Source organism: Cydia amplana, chromosome 9 (assembly GCF_948474715.1).
Source record: "Cydia amplana chromosome 9, ilCydAmpl1.1, whole genome shotgun sequence".
Lineage (NCBI taxonomy): Eukaryota > Metazoa > Arthropoda > Insecta > Lepidoptera > Tortricidae > Cydia > Cydia amplana.
Genome location: NC_086077.1, coordinates 11044249 through 11056922, shown reverse-complemented (window position 1 = coordinate 11056922; position 12674 = coordinate 11044249). Strand labels below are relative to the sequence as shown.

Genomic DNA, 12674 nt, shown 5'->3' with positions numbered 1-12674 from the left:
TATCCGATTAACCGTGGCTCGTAGTGACTTCTGTTGTGAATTTTGCCCAAAAATGTTTGATGCTTTATGTTTGAGTAGGTATAAGTATGTACCTATATGCAAATATAGGAATATCTCAAAATCCACTAAGAACAATCTTACCAATCGATTTTTTCTCTTCTATCATTCTATGCGCCTCTTTCAGATTTTCAGCGTTTATTGGTGACATGATCTTAGTCAATGTAGACTTCAATTTCCCTGCTTCAAGCATCTTACTTATATCCTCCAGGATTTCACGATATCTGTACTTGTCTTCAGTGTTATATTTCATTCTAGTTGCCATCATCTCGGCGACAAGCGTGAGGCTTTTTTCTTTAAGTTGTTTTATGTCAACTAAACCACTGCTGTCGCAAAGAAAACAAATTCTACCTTGAGGCTTAGCAACCGCCATTAAAGTGTCCCAATAAGGATAAGGGTTATAGTTGACCAAAATAAAATCTATCCCATTAATATATCCTTGTGCTTCCAATTGTGGAAGTAAATCCTTAATGTGATTAAGAACAATATCTGCTCCATTTTGAAGACTGAAAGCTTTCGTTTCCGAGCGGGCAGCAGTTCCTATAACCTTCAGTCCCAAGTTCATAGCCAACTGAGACGCCACAGAACCAACTCCTCCGCCGCTATTGATAATCAATAAAGTTTTTCCTTTATCCTTGTTGGAAATCAGCAACCGTTCATACAAAGATTCGTAAGCGGTGACGCCGGTCCACGATATGGCAGCCGCTTCCTCAAATGTTATGTTCTTCGGTTTTAATCCAACCATAATTTCATCTATAGCAACATACTGAGCGTTTGGGCCGTTCCTTCGCAAATCGGCTATGAAAAATACTTCGTCGCCAACCTTAAAATACTTACATTTTTCACCTTTCGCAACGATAACACCGGATCCATCAGAGCCCAAAATTCGAGGCAGTTCAAACGTCGGGGGCACTGGTTTGGATCTTTGCTTAGTATCAATACCATTGACAGATATTGCTTTCACTTCCACTAGAACGTCAGTACTCCTCAAAATCGGAAGAGGTACTTTCAAATCCAAAAGGCTTTCTGCATCTGCAATCGGTAAGTTTGTGTAAAGACCAACTGCTTTCATGGACTTCGGTAGGAGATTGGACGCCATGCTCATGCTCAAGCTGAATTTTAGCAAATTATTGACGCTCTGCAACCTGTCGGTTAGAACGTATAACAATATATATAACGCAATACATTGTGGGATTACTGCGCATTGTGTAATAATTGACATTGACTCATTCGCGGGTTAGTGTTGTATGGTAGGTATATACGCTTATTTATAGCCCCCAATATACTAAGATAAAGAGATATCAACTAGGCAGTCTTATCAAGAATGGCAAGTAAGTACCTAGGTATTATTAAACATACATAGGTATTAATTGTTAAGTCGTTAATGTCGACACGGGAAAAAAAGTACAGTCAACCAATTTTATTCCTAATAGGCCACTATATGTAGAACCATGTCATAATGAAGTGGTTAAAACGACAAGCAAATTACTACCTTAATGTATGGCCTTAATGCCAAAAATAATAATAAATTACAAAATAATATGTTAATAACTTTATTTTACTTTACAAGATATCACAATACAAGTTTAAAATCCACTGAGTACAATCTTTCCAATTACTTTCTTCTCTTCTAAAAGCCTATGGGCCTCTCTAAGGTTTTCAATATTAATTGGTGACATAGTTTTAGTCAATGTTGATTTTAATACACCTGTTTCAAACATCTTGGTTACATCCTCAAAGATTTCATGATATCTATTCTTGTCCTCTGTATCATACTTAATTCTTGTTGCCATCATTTCAGAGACAAGAGTAAGACTCTTATCTTTAAGTGGCCTTATATCAACCAAACCACTGCTATCCACAATGAGGCAAATCCTGCCCTGGGGCTTAGCAGCCGCCATTATAGTGCTCCAGTAAGGATATGGGTCGTAATTAACCAGTATAAATTCCACTCCATTCCCATATCCATGTGCTTCCAACTGAGGTATTAAATCTTTAGTATGGTTAAGGACAATATCTACTCCATGTTGAAGACTGAACTCTTCCGTTTCAGGCCGGGCAGCGGTGCCAATAACCTTCAGTCCTAGGTTCTTAGCTAACTGAGAGGCCACAGAACCAACACCGCCACCGCTGTTAATAATCAACAAAGTTTTCCCTTTATCTTTCTCCGAGAGCAGCAGCCGATCATACAAAGACTCGTAGGCTGTGACAGTAGTCAAAGGCATTGCTGCGGCTTGTTCAAATGTCAGATTTTTCGGTTTAACTCCAACCATAACTTCATCTATAGCAACATATTGAGCGTTAGATCCATTTCTTCTCAAGTCAGCAGTGAAAAAGACTTCATCACCAACATTGAAATATTTAGTATTTTCACCTTTAGCTGCAATTATACCTGCACCATCCCAGCCCAAAATTCGAGGAAGTTCTTGTGTAGGAGGAACTGGCTTAGGTGCCCGCTGTTTAGTATCTATAGGGTTAACAGCTGTTGCTTTAACTTCTACCAACACATCAGTACTTCTCAAGGTTGGAATGGGAACCTCCAAATTCAAGAGGCTCTCGGTTTCTGCAATCGGCAGGTACTTGTAAAGGCCAACAGCTTTCATGGTCTTGGGCAGGACTTTGGTCATCATGCTGTCTTGAACACCTCTAGTTTCTTGAAAACTATATGCACTCGAGAATCTGCCAGTTAGAGCGAATAACACTAACAAAACACAAAACATTGCAACTAGACGTATTTATATCCAGCAAAACTGCAAGTCATTTGCATAATTATGCGTACCGATTAATCGTCGGATGATAGTGACAACCAAAACTCACTGATAACAAAACAATAAATCAACCTTATTTTGGTACTACTATGGTTCACTATTGCACTAAACTTCTTGATATGATAACAAATTATTATTAACCATATCAAAACTTATTATTTGTGAACATAACCAATTTTGTCTCAGTCATACTCGGAGGAATAATATAGAATATAAGAGCCGATGCAATACTTACTTTATTAAACTTACGTTACGGGGTGTTACGAGCAGTTATATTAGCTAAAACAGTGTATCAAGCAACAGTGCTTATTTTATTTATTTCTATTTTCATTGTGATAATCACGAGTATTCTCGAGAATGATAAGAACTTCGATAAGTTTTGTTTGACAAGTTTGACTTGACAGTCGGAAGGTCAAATTAGAATCTTATAATTTGTAACTTTGAAAACTTTCATAAATAGAGATTTTAAAAACTGGGGTAATTTCATTTATCGTTTATTACTTAGTTTCGGTAACAGTTTACATTTATTATCGAGTTATTATCAATAAAATTATTTTAATACTACGTCGGTACCATGTCGGTACCACCATTTTTTTAGCTACTCTCTACTAGATGGCGCTGTCTTGTGGCATTTCGATATTTTTGAATTGAACCATAGAGAAAAAAATACATAGAGTGCTCACTCCATACATCAGTTTTAGTACCAAAAAGACTATTAGCATCCAGCATCGAGTAGCGGAACTATCAGTACTGCTACTTGACAATAGATGTAGCACCGACCGGAAAGTCTTATGCTGTTGAGTTATCTCAAACTTTCCGGTCGGTGCTACATCTATTGTCAAGTAGCAGTACTGATAGTTCCGCTACTCGATGCTAGATGTAGACACTGAAATTAATAGTCTGAACTGATGTATGGAGTGAGCACTCTTGTCTTACTTATTTCTCTATGATTTAAGGGCCTACTGCAGCCGCGTCTGGCGCTTCGTAAACCACGCCCGCTAGTTCTTCCCTCCCCGCTAACACGCACACATGGAAACGCTTCGCGCCGCACGTGAAGTTTGTGTGACCTTTTAGCACCATCTAACGTTACAGAAGTTAACTACCATTATACGTTGTCGCTGCGGTCGGCCAGAAACTTAAATTCGGAAAAAATTGAAACAGATGGCGTTGTTACTTGTTCATAATAGCAAACAATAAATAGTAGTTTATGCAACAGTGATATAATAAGGGTTCTTAAAATTCAAGGGTCGAAGTTACAAAACGAGACGTAGTCGAGTTTTGTAAAAAAAGACCCGAGAATTTTAAGAACCAATTATGAGCTGTTGCATACATTACTTTTTCTATGACAGCTGCAATTATTAAAAAAAAAAAGAGATTATTAAAAAAAAAGAGTTATTATTAAAAAAAAAAGAGTTATTATTTAAAAAAAATTGAGTTATTATTTAAAAAAAAAAGAGTTATTATTGTAAATGAAAACATACCTCTTTCAATCAAGATGATCGGAACTTGTATCTTTAAAAAAAATAAAGCAGTTGTATTATACTCATAAGATGACTGCTAGCAGTCATCTTATGAGCCTATAGACAAAGCATTCAAATGACATTGCTTTAGATATCACTGTCAGTCATTTAATTGACACATTTAAGTGCTGGAGTAGAAAAATAATTAATTAATAAACCTGAATATTTATTGTTGTTTTGGAAGATGTTAACAGCATAGAAGCAGCAGCGTATATAGCATATAAGTTAAGAGTATTGATAATAAGAAAATAGCACAAGAACAGAAAAGAGATTATTTTTGATAAAATATGATGAAAACAGATTTACTTGATTACGCTCACCTGACTTTGCGGTCACTAAATGCAAATTTCAACCTTATTGTTATGGAGTTAAAATACACCTGGGGTTGCAGGCGTCCATAGTCGTTATTATTATAAATGCTTTGGTTGAAATGCTTTTTAACCCTCGAATTTTTCATAGGTACAGTCACCTGCAATAATATGTTACTCTTCGACGGCCGCAAAAATATGTGACACGCTCTTATGGCTCTACAAATAAGATCTAACATGATCTACCGCAAAACGGCCTTCGGTGTGTAACATATTATTGCAGCTGACTGTACTCGTATTCATTGTTGTATAGGTAGGTATTAATATCTTTTATCCGATCGATTTGCATTTATTAGAAATAAATCACAGTGTTTAGTAATTATATGTTTTATTGAATAAGAGATTATTTAGGTATGTAAGGAATACAGGGTGCCTTTTTGAAACACTAATTTTTAGGGTTCCGTAGCCAAATGGCAAAAAACGGAACCCTTATAGATTCGTCATGTCTGTCTGTCTGTCTGTCCGTCTGTCCGTCCGTATGTCACAGCCACTTTTTTCCGAAACTATAAGAACTATACTGTTGAAACTTGGTAAGTAGATGTATTCTGTGAACCGCATTAAGATTTTCACACAAAAATAGAAAAAAAAATTTTTTTTTGGGGTTCCCCATACTTAGAACTGAAACTCAAAAAAATTTTTTTCATTAAACCCATACGTGTGGGGGATAGGTCTTCAAAAATGATATTGAGGTTTCTAACATCATTTTTTTCTAAACTGAATAGTTTGCGCGAGAGACACTTCCAAAGTGGTAAAATGTGTGTCCCCCCCCCTGTAACTTCTAAAATAAGAGAATGATAAAACTAAAAAAAAATATATGATGTATACTTGGTCAACCAGATCTTGACAGTAGAAAAAGGCGGAAAATTTGAAAAATGTAGGCGCAAAGAGATATCGTCCCATAGAAAATTTGAATTTCGCGCCTTTTTTTACTGACAATATTTGGTTGACCAGCTATACATTACCATGCAAACTTCCACCGAAAATTGGTTTGAACAAGATCTAGTAAGTAGTTTTTTTTTAATACGTCATAAATCCCCTAAATACGGAACCCTTCATGGGCGAGTCCGACTCGCACTTGGCCGCTTTTTCTGGATAATTTTGAATTTCAATTGTCAGGGGTGCCTACATTATTTTTTAATACATTTTACAACGACAACAAACAAAGGTTCAAATTCGCCGTATTTTTATTACCCGGGTCGATCGCAACAAAATAGAAAATCATGTTTCTCAAATCTAAGCGTTATTGTAATTTATCTCAAATAACCAAAAAGTCAATCTGACTAGAACTTAAAAACAAACTGAATTATTTTAATATGTCGATTTTTCTTGGTGACCCAGGAGAATTTTTTTTTGTATCCCATACAAAAAGAGCGTATTCCAATCGCGTATCGGTTTTGGTTTTTACTTATAAGTGTGAAAAATATATTCTACCATATACGAAGGATGTGTGTTTTTTCATGTTTTATATGTCTTTTTGTACAATAAAATGTTTTACTGCTACTAATATATCATATTAACGATTAACTAAAAAGGTATTTACATCTAATTTAACTGGTAAATTATTAAAGTCCGCTAAAATTAATATATACCTATTCAAAAAAATATTTGTTAATATGTCCCAAAATCATGGCTCATTTTATAAGTCTCCTGACTTACCAAACATATCGCAACGAAGGCAAGGGTACAACGCGGCATCGTGAACCTAATAACGTAACGTTTCAGTTACTTTTTTAGTCGCCGACCATTTTATCCTGGGTACGAAAAGAGGTATTAGATCTATCCTGGGTCTAATATGTTATAAAAACATAGTTTTTTGAAAAATGTTCGTAGGTAGTACACCAAATTTACATTTTCTTTTAAATGTGATTTGGGTCATCGTTCTCCCTGGTGACTTTTCTGGTGACCCAAGAGACATCAATTTTATTATGACTCAGGAGACTTTTTTTCTATGCACTTTGATTTTTTTGATGCGCTAATTTTGTAATCTTAAATAACTTTAAACTGCTGATATACTTATATCACTTTGCTGATGAGTGGAAGTGGAATTGAAACTTAATTTATTGTTCTCTCCCTTGACATTTTGGCATACATTTGACATGCTGCAGTGCACTCCTAACGTTAATAAAGACATAATTTTTAGAAAAAGCTTTAGGAAAACTCACTCTTGAGCTTAAAACGATTAAGTCCTTATCATATTATGTTAGATTATTAGTACAGACCCCAAATCAGTGAAAATGTCTCTTAGCCAACTAAATTTGTCTCTGGGAAAAGTACGATATCCCTAAAAATTTTACGTACATTTCGCATTTTTCTGAAGGAACGGAATTCATAAATTGGGTTATTATTATTTTTTCAGATTATTTGATTGCATTGACATATCACCAAGATAGATAGAACATTTAAGTTACCAGAAGAAAAGCATTTGTGTTCTTTTATACAGTGTGGAAAAAGTAGGTTCGATTCCCGGGCGCGACTAATCGAATTAAAAAAAAACAACGTGTTGCATTCCGGGAGTGCCGACAGAAGTGAAAACTCAATGACTAGTCCAAAATGTCTGCAGCACTATGTATAATTGACCCATCCTCCTTTCTATTGAAAACTTTTGGTTCCGAAATTGCTGGTCAGTGAGCTTGTTTAAAATTCGAAATTCAAATTTATACCGTTAATTGTTTAAAATTCGAATAGAAATTGTAAAGTTACCTTGCAGACCTCGCATCTAAATATATTTGGTCATGATATTTTGAATTTTATTCACCAGTACTAGAGTTCACTTTTATTAGCGATTTCATCAAGATGTAGCTTTATTGAATTATATTTGAGTGATATAAAGTTATAATACTGTGAGATCCTCGTATTTCAGCCCGTACAAGATTATAACCTTTTTCATGTAATGTCATTGAGTTTTTCTTTATTGATTTAAATGCCATCTAAATGATTGGCCATCTAAACCTTACGGTCACATGATCGCCTTACGCTGTCTCGAGTTTATCATTTTTTCCCCACCTCAAAAAGTGCCTAACGCCGCTAAAGAAGTTTTCACTTCAAAAATCTTTGAATGCAGTTGTTTCTTTAAAAAACAATAATGTTTCATTTAAGTAAAATGAGCAAACGTAAGGTTTTAAGGCACTTTCCCTCCAGGGCCCATAATTTTTTTCCACCCGGTAGTAGACAACTATTTTTTTCGACTAAATGAAGTTTTATTAGATAAATCGTTGATCACATCACATGGTTCGTTTCACACATCACATCAAATCGTTTGTCATCAGCATCACAATCAAAATTTGTCAAAAGTAATGAAATTTATGCCAAAAAAACAAATAAAACATATAAATTCAACACATTTTTTTAATAAAAATCTTTCTCGATGATATAAAAAAGAACATCGACAAATTATGTTCAAAGAATTAATATCAAAACAGATGTCATAATTAGCATTGGCTACTTTAAGAAAGGGACAGAGAGATTTAATCCTCTCGCTTTGCACGTTTTTCTCATTCCTCCTTGTCAAGCCAAAATAAACTATAAAATGATAGTAACACAGTACATTGTAATATTCACTTTTTCCACGGTATCATGTCATTGTAAATTACTTATGTGAAATTGTAGTGGCGTGCGACTTTCAAACCGGAGGTCACGGGTTCGAACCCCGGCCCGTGCAAGTGAGTTTTTGTAAGTAGGGACCTTTTTTTAGTGGTACTTAAATATATTAACTTTTCGTATTATTGAAATAAAATATTTTATTCAAACAAACTTAATAATATAATAATTAAAACGAATAATATCAATTAGTTTTTAATATTTATTCAATTATTTTAAATGATTTGAGCATGAAACATACTAGATTTATTTTTATCATTACAATAGAAAAAAAGCAAAAAATATATTCTTATAGATATTTTATTTTCAAACAAAAATAAAGCAAAAAGTTACGGTTAGATTCTGATGGCTACACACCAAACAGCTACCGATACAATTCAATATCTGTCGAAATTTCCTAACCCGTTGTAACTTACAAAGAGTATAGATTTCGACGTAGCCTAGCAAACACGCACACATGCGTAACGTATAGGCCTGTAAGAAGGCACCATCATAGGTTTACCTCCGATTTCGTTACTACTCAATGGAGTTACGACTCAACGTTTATTGGATATTAAAATTTTACGTAATTCGGAGCGCTGCGCGAAGTGACATAGGTCTTACCTCTTTGAGGCACGACGGCCATCTAACATTACTGGCATAAAGGATGCATTTATGACTTTGACGCATGACAGAAAGAGAAACCGAACTGCGTAAAATGGGCGTTTGCTGTTGAATTCGTAAAATCAAAAATTGATAATAAATCCATCGGTAAAGGATAATAAGTTAATATTTAGTTCTTTGAAAGTTAAGACGAGATGAAAACCTTTGCTGTAAGGTGGGTTGTGCTGGATATGGATGTGTTTTCTAGTTGCACGAAGCTAAAACCGAAAAATGAACACGTAAGTTTGGATTTATTTTCTATCGAGAAAATTTTAAGCATTCGTGTTTCGACTACTACGAAATCACTTATCATATAGTCAAGAAACATATATCCGAAAATCACTACTGTTTGTTTCCGGGGCTAGCCACTGCCACGTTTCTAAGATCCTGTTATTTTTCGATGCACGGCCTTAACTATCGGAGGATAGTTTATTACGAAATAACGTAAGTAATTTTCTTCTAATTTAAATGAATTTACTTACGTGAACGTGTAGTTGAGGGCATTATATTTTATTCATTAAATTATGAGCAGGCTCGATCAAGGGGTTATGAATTTAAAAGAGCCTATTGATGAGTCCTAATAGGCAGTGGCGGATTTCCCATAAGGCACAGTAGGCACGTGCCTAGGGCGGCAAGATATTAGGGGCGGCAAATTGTGACAAAAAAATCGCTGATGATAACAAGAAATAACTTAAGTTAGGCCAGGCAACGAATTCTCAAAAAAAGGTATAGAGGGAAATGCTTGGAACACAATTTTTGACTTCGTAACTTTGTTTGAACTAGTTAGGATCTGAACATATCAATAGTTCCCGGCCGTAGCCCTTGAGCCGGGGGAAGAGGGAGGTTTGAAGGTCCTATTTTTCGGTTTTTCGCTTATATCTCGGACACTATGCGTTCTAACGACTGATCATTGTACAAAATGAAAGCTGATTAAATTTGCTACAACTTTCATACAGTCGAGTTTTTCGATAGGTATCTTGTTTAGTTTTTGCCGCTCTTGAATGTCTATAATTTTGCATTAAATTTCCAAAACCGAAAAATGGAACCTTCAAATCAAACCCCCCTACCCCCGCTCAAGGGCTACGGCCGGGGACTTTTGATATTTTCACCTCCTAACGAGTCCAAACAAAGTTACTAAGTTAAAAACGTGTCCCAAGCATTTCCCTCTATACCTTTTCGTTGCCTGACCTAAATATAGTCAGTATGTTGGGTGCTGATGCTGAAGGGGCGGCTACAGTGTCTGAGCCTAGGGCGGCAAAGACTGCAAATCCGCCACTGCTAATAGGGAATATTACGCGAAAGTCTGCGTAGGGGGCGCCACATCAACAAAAAGTAAACAATCTAAGGGTCTACCGCAAACGAGAGAGTCGACATTTTGTTATCTAACATCTCTATCACTCTTGCATATAATGCATATTCGAGCGATAAAGAGGCAGATAGCTGAGTTTCGATTTCGCGTTTCCCGGTAGGCCCTTTGTAAACAAACCGCCTTGATGTATCAATGTCATATTTGATTGTCTGTGAAAACTTGTCAAAAAACAGTTTAAGGTACCATAGAGAAAAATAGTAAGACAAGAGTGCTCACTCCATTAACTCCATACATCAGTTCAGACTATTAATTTCAGTGTCTACATCTAGCATCGAGTCGCTACTCGCTTGTCAAGTAGCAGTACTGATAGTACCGCTGTACTATCAGTACTGCTACTTGACAATAGATGTAGCACCGACCGGAAAGTCTTATCTCAACAGCATAAGACTTTCCGGTCGGTGCTACATCACATTGTCAAGTAGCAGTACTGATAGTTCCGCTACTCGATGCTAGATGCTAATAGTCTTTTTGGTACTAAAACTGATGTATGGAGTGAGCACTCTATGTATTTTTTTCTCTATGAAGGTACAGTATGTATAAGTTACTCTATGGTTTACTTAAGTCACTAGTGCTGCACTCTGGCGGCAAAACATTGCAGTAATACTCCCTATTGCAATACAACTGGTCAACTCGTTTGCAAGAAAGTATATTTGCGTGTCCATATTAGTTTAGGTAGGTATACAGAGCGTCCCAGAACTACCCAAGATGACCTTAGTAAAATGTTGCATAGTTTTCGAGTTAATTACCGAAAAAAAATTAGAATTTTCATAAGTTGTTGAAATTCGTGTTTTTTTCCGTAATAACTCTAAAACCGTGCAACTTTTACTGAGGTCATGTTAGGCTGGTTAGATTCCTCTTGAATTGACCTACCTCCGGTGTCACTGTGACGTTGTAGTTCTGGGACATTCTGTATACCCTAAACTAATATGGACACGCAATCTTTCGTTATGAAGGTTTTGAAAAGATAATATAGTAAGTATAGACTTTGCTTTTGAAATCTTTGGGTTTCAGTCGAACACTAATATATTTCAACGAGGATAAATAAATAAATAAAACAATGTCCAATGCTCATACATTTATTACTAGTAAGATATGAATATTTTCAATAGGTACATTGACTGTTTATTATTTTAAACAAACGTTTACATACATATAAGGTAACTAAGTATATTACATTCAAGCAGATCATATATCACAGAATATACATAACAATTCACAACATGCGAAAAATAAAGCTATCAACAGTTATTCAATTTATAATTATGGTAGGTACCACAGGTTTCCGTCCCTCAGTTATTATATAGGTACTTAATATAATATGCTAAAGTGTCATTCAATAGAACTTGCTAACTATGTAAACAAACCGCCATACTAAAATTGACACTGAATGTCAATTTACTAGTAACTTTTGTTTACATAGTTAGCAAGTTCTATTGAATGACACTTTACATATCTAACCAACATGAAATTTAACCTTATGTGTGATGACTAGTTACAAATAAAATTACATATCAATTTAACGATGATATGTTACACTTAAAAAATCTAATTGCCATGACATATCGTAAATAAATGTAAAATATGTAGAATAATAATAATAAAAAACATAAAAAACTATCCTTGGCGTTTAAGATACTCTGTCAGTAACAGCTTACTATGTTTTTTCTGTAGGTAGGTATAGTTTGTCAAAGGACTCTCATTTCAAACATAGACAGAGACAATCATACTATCTTTGTCTTACACTAGTACTAGCGCCCAAAAGAAAAGGATGAGTAGGTATAGTTTTTTGTTCTTATTTACTGACTATAGTCCGTCAACCAAATCTTGTCAGTAGCAATGTAAAGCAAACTAAAGTAGGGCAACACTCAAAGAGCAGTATTGCGCTAAGAAAAGCAGCAATGTACATCGAACCAAAATATTTTTTTTCCGCTGAGCGCGCCCTGCGTACGTCAATTCAAATTGTCACTCGCGGTTTATTGAAAAAATTTGAAACATGGACGGACAATTTAAAAGCGATGTTAAAACAATGTTAATCAAAATGATGAACAAATTTGAAGATATCAAAAAACAACTCCTTATCGTAGTGCTTATATTCTCTTTGTTCCCTATCTATGTCTTCTAAAGTTTACTAAAATAAAATCATATCAAAATGCAGATAATTAGATAGTGCATATATTTGTTATTTACAATATAATATGCCACTTGTTAATGAAAATTAGTGTACTCTTCTGGATGAATATGACATACCTGTGTAATTTTTTTTTGATTGGTATATATTGTACAATAGGATTACATATTAAAAATAAAACAACTGATACTTGGGTGTTTATTTAATTTAAAGGTAAATAAGATA

The 12674-nt window shown here is 35.0% G+C and overlaps 2 protein-coding genes and 1 long non-coding RNA gene across 3 annotated transcripts; all 3 read right to left on the bottom strand.

The window, feature by feature from the left end:
* Positions 1 to 115: 115 nt before the first annotated feature.
* LOC134651108 (zinc-type alcohol dehydrogenase-like protein SE_1777) lies at positions 116 to 1181 on the bottom strand. The gene has a single exon (XM_063506113.1). It carries the CDS (start codon positions 1160 to 1162, stop codon positions 116 to 118), a length of 1047 nt encoding a protein of 348 aa, XP_063362183.1. The 5' UTR covers positions 1163 to 1181.
* A 427-nt stretch (positions 1182 to 1608) lies between these two features.
* Positions 1609 to 2826, bottom strand: LOC134651107 (zinc-type alcohol dehydrogenase-like protein SE_1777). Its single transcript, XM_063506112.1, has one exon. It carries the CDS (start codon positions 2775 to 2777, stop codon positions 1644 to 1646), a length of 1134 nt encoding a protein of 377 aa, XP_063362182.1. The 5' UTR covers positions 2778 to 2826; the 3' UTR covers positions 1609 to 1643.
* An 8557-nt stretch (positions 2827 to 11383) lies between these two features.
* Positions 11384 to 11826, bottom strand: LOC134650705 (uncharacterized). The gene is made up of 2 exons (XR_010097071.1): positions 11771 to 11826; positions 11384 to 11642 (listed from the first exon to the last, which is right to left on the bottom strand). It is a non-coding gene; the product is annotated as an uncharacterized LOC134650705 (long non-coding RNA).
* Positions 11827 to 12674: the final 848 nt, after the last annotated feature.

Coding starts and splice junctions, on each gene's coding strand:
- LOC134651107 (XM_063506112.1), bottom strand. CDS start 2,777: ATGTTTTGTGTTTTGTTAGTGTTATTCGCTCTAACTGGCAGATTCTCG.
- LOC134651108 (XM_063506113.1), bottom strand. CDS start 1,162: ATGAGCATGGCGTCCAATCTCCTACCGAAGTCCATGAAAGCAGTTGGT.